General features: G+C 40.6%; 1 protein-coding gene across 1 annotated transcript in view; it reads right to left on the reverse strand.

Annotated features, from left to right (window-relative positions):
- Window positions 1-3,645, reverse strand: part of slc12a4 (solute carrier family 12 member 4) — a 76,323-nt gene extending 72,678 nt beyond the window's left edge. Inside the window, exon 1 of the mRNA XM_048605988.1 lies at window positions 3,591-3,645. Within this exon, the coding sequence (XP_048461945.1) occupies window positions 3,591-3,645 (55 nt within the window). The remainder of the gene's footprint in view (window positions 1-3,590) is intronic.
- Between the last annotated feature and the right edge of the window lie 850 nt (window positions 3,646-4,495).

The raw sequence follows: 4,495 nt of genomic DNA on the forward strand, positions 1-4,495 counted from the left end.
ATTTTCTGAAGAAGGGTCTAGGCCCGAAACGTCAGCTTTCCTGCTCCTCTGATGCTGCTTGGCCTGCTGTGTTCATCCAGCTCTACACCTTGTTATCTCAGATTCTCCAGTATCTGCAGTTCCTACTACCATTGCAGGTATTACTCTAGTAACCCTTCAGCGAACCACGTCCGATGCAGTTATGTCCTTCCTTAATAAGCAGACCAATACCATACACAGCAGTCCAGATGTGATCTCAATAATGTGCTATATAACCTCCCTACTTTTGTACTCAATTCCCCTTGGAAAAACATGCTGTTTGCTTTTCTAATTACTTCCTGTATTTGTATTCTAACTTTTCGCGATTCATGTACCACGACACTTAGATCCCTCTGCATCTCAGAGCTCTGCAATCCCTTACCAATTAATATGCTTTATTCATTCTTTCTGCTAAATGGATAATTTCAATTTTCTTATATTGTAGTCCATTTGATAGATTTTTGCCCACTTGGATTTTCTGTATCTTTTCTTAACCTCCTTATATCCTCTTCACAATTTACCTCCCTACCAGCCTTTGCAACATCACTGCATTTTGCAACCATACTTTCAGTTCCTTCATCAAAGGCATTTATACACATTGGTTAAAACTGACACTCCAGCATTTATCCCTGTGGCACTTGAATCATTAAGCCAAGCTTCTATTCTATTCTGTCACTCTCTATACCTTTACTTTATTTTCCACAATAATCCTTGATGTAGCACTTAATAAGCCTTCTGAAAATTTAAATACAGTAAATAGAATGTTTACCTTCATTTCAAAGAGAACGGAGTATAAAAATAGGAAGGTATTCCTAAAACTATACGAGGCGTTAATCATATCACAGCCGAGAATGCTGCACGTGAATTTTGGGCCCCTTGTCTAAGAAAAGATATACTGACATTGTAGACAGTCCAGAGAAGGTTCACTAGATACCAGGTATAGAGGAAGTGTCTATAGGGTGACATTGAGTAGGATGGGCCTGTACTCATTGGAATTTAATAGAATGTAAGGTAATCTTATTGAAACATACAAGATTCTTAGGCACAGAAACAGAAATCGCTAGAAAAGCTCAACAGGTCTGGTAGCCTCTGCAGAGAGAAATCAGAGTTAACATTTCGGGTTGAGTGACCCTTCCTCAGAAAAGTTTCTCTCCACAGATTTTTTTTAAAATTCATTAACAGGATGAGGGCATTGCTGGCATTTATTGCCCATCCCTAACTGCCCAGAGAGCAGTTCAGAGTCAACCACATTGCTGTGGGTCTGGAGTCACATGTAGGCCAGACCAGGTAAGGGTAGCAGTCTCCTTCCCTAAAGGACATTAGTGAACCAGATGGGTTTTTCCATCAATCAGCAATGGATTCCAGATATTTTATTGAGTTCAAATTCCACCACCTGCTGTGGTGGGATTTGAACCCGGGTGCCCAGAATGTTATCTGGGTCTCTGGATTAACAGCCCAGCGATAATACCACTAGGCCATTGCTGCCCCATATACTGCCAGACCTGCTGAGCTTTTCCAGCAATTTCTGTTTTTGCTTCTAATTTACAGTATCCACAGTTGTTTCCGTTTTTATTTAAGATTCCTAGGGGGCTTGATGCAGAAAGGTTGTTTCCCCTTATGGGAGAATCTAAGACCAAATGGCATAATCTCAGAATAAGGGGTTGCCCATTTAAACCAGAGATGAGGAAAAAATTCTTCTGCTCAAAGGCAGTGAATCTGTGAAATTCTTCAACACAAAGAGCTGTCAAGTTGGTTCCTTTAGTGTATTTAAGGCTGAGATGCACAGATTTTCAGTCAGGAAGGGAATCAAGGGTTATGGAGAAAGTGAGGATTATCAGATCAGCCATGATCTCACTGACAGTAAGAGCAGAATTGATGGGCTGAATAGCCTGTTGCTGCTGTTGTGTCTTATGGTCTTAAACCCACCAGTTTCTCTTTATACAACAGCATGTTACATCTTCAAAGAACTCCAATAAATTGATTGAACATGTTTTCCCTTTCAAAAAATCAGGCTGACTCTGACTGATTACCTTGTATTTTTCTAAATGTCCTGTTATATCATCTTTAATAATAACCTCTAATATCTTCCCTAGGCAAGTGTTAAGTGGGCTGTAGAGCCTTGGTTTCTGTCTCCCTCCCCTTTTGAATAAAGGAGTTACTTTCACCATTTTCCAACATAATGGCACCTTCCTTGAAACAGGAAATTTTGGACAATTAAAATCAATGCATCAGTCACCTCATTAGCTACGTCTCTTAAGACCTTAGGATAAAGTCCGTCAGGAGCCAGAGACTTGTTATCCTGCAGCTGTAACAACTTTCTCAGTGCCATTTCCACAACGGTTGTAACTTTTCTGAAATCCGCCCTCCTCCCTCCCTTCCTTTCAATTCCTAATTGACAGCAATTTCTGGGAATATAGGAACATTGGAGCAGGTGTAGGGCATCCAGCCCCTCAAACCTACTTCACTATTCTCGATCATGGCTGATCATCTACCTCAGTGCTACATTCCCACACCAGCCCTAGATCCCTCATTTTGAAGAAGTTTCCATATGTTGCTTGCACTGAACTTTGATGTTGTTTGCAACCAACGTTGCTAGTGAATAAGCAGCAATGAACAACAACTTGTTTTGTCCACATGTGTAGAAAGGGAAAATATGTGCAACATCCGAACCTATTACAGTGGTGCTTTAGTATGTATCATTAAACTTCTGGAGTGTTGGTCTATGTACCATATGATGCTAGCAAGCCATTTAACAATGCGCATTTTCCACAATGGTGGCTTGGTAGCTGAACCTATTCTTATTTAATATCCAAAAAAAGGTATTGTCTAGGTCTTGCTGCATGTGGCCATAGAATGCTGAAGAGCTACAAATGGTAGGGCACTCTCACATCTGGGGCTAAAAATCTTGCAAATCATGGTGAGCAAAAACAAGGGCAAGAAATGTTAGTCTTGCCTCCGAATGATTGCCTTGCAAATTGAACAGCAGCTACTTAAGATATTGCAAAACTGCTTACAATTTGACATAACAAGCCCACAAACACAAATTTCTTCTTCTTTTGGCTTCTCCCATTTTACATGGGTTCACCACAATGCTGGTTGATCACTCCTATCAGGTACCCATTGCTCTCCAATCCTGGTGTGTTGAAGACTCTTGCCACTACCACTTGATCTTAACTATTGCCTTTTTCCTTCTTTTTGCCTGTCCCATCTCCAACACTCACCTCACCACATTTTCTCTCTCGCTCTCTCTACAACAGATGACCAATCACTCCCATCTTTCTCTGTTACTTTCTTCAACGTTTCTAACTCTCCTGATGTGCTAGATATTGATTTTGTTCTTTCTCCTTTCTCCACACTATATCCATCTCAGCACCTACCTTTCATTGGTATCCCATCACTGTTCTTGTCTTCTTCACATTGCCTTCTTCACTATATAACAAGGTCAGTCTCTGAGATGCCTTGTGATTCTCCCTTTCAGTTTCAGCAATAGTTTTCTATCATGTAACATTCCACTGTATTTCTTCCAAATACTCCAAACAAAGCTAATCCATTGAAAATTTCTCTTTTCATACTTCCATCTTCTGCCACTGCTAACCCCAGGAACTTGAAAATATTCTTTTTCTCCATGCTTTCACTTGTAATCTTCACATCTTCAACACGATACTTGCCCCTTTTCTAAATCTGACTATCTATGAATTGGTCTTTGTTTCACTGATCTTCATACCCCATCTTCCAGTGTTTGTCTCTAGTTCTCCAGATATTTGATCATTTTCTCATCAGTCCACCACATCGCTCAATGTCATCTACAAACATCATTGAATATGTCACTTCCCATCTCACCTGCTGTAGTTACAATATTCAAGACAATCAGAACAAGAAGGGAGCTTAGTGTTTATCCTTGAGGGAATCCACCTTTGGCTGTGAAATTGTCACAATCCCCCACACTATTTCTCACTATAAATCTGGGACTCCTTGCATTTATTGAATAGTTATTGTAAGTATTTCTCAGGGACTCGACAAATTCTAGGACATCTCCAGACCTCCTTGTGAAGCATCAAGTCATAAGCCATCTCTAGATCAAGGAATAAAATCTCCATATTACATTGATCTTTCTGAAATTTCTCCATCAATTGTCTCAAAACAATAATAAACATAATTGTGATCCCTGCACTGATCCCTGTGACACTCCACTAGTTCTGAAGACACAACCTGAATATCCCTCCCTTATCCTAACTCTGTCTTCTATTAGTTAGCCAATTCTTTATCCATGCTAAACGAACAGGAGGCTGGAAGAACACAGCAGGCCAGGCAGCAACTGGAGGAAAGGAGCAGTCAACGTTTCGGCTATTACCAGTCCTGAAGAAGCATAATACCCAAAACGTTGGCTGCTCCTTTCCTCCAGATGCTGCCTGGCCTGCTGTGTTCTTCCAGCCTCCTGTCTATCTACCTTGGATTCCAGCATCTGCAGTATTTTTTT

This window comes from Rhincodon typus, chromosome 15 (assembly GCF_021869965.1).
Source record: "Rhincodon typus isolate 14 chromosome 15, sRhiTyp1.1, whole genome shotgun sequence".
NCBI lineage: Eukaryota > Metazoa > Chordata > Chondrichthyes > Orectolobiformes > Rhincodontidae > Rhincodon > Rhincodon typus.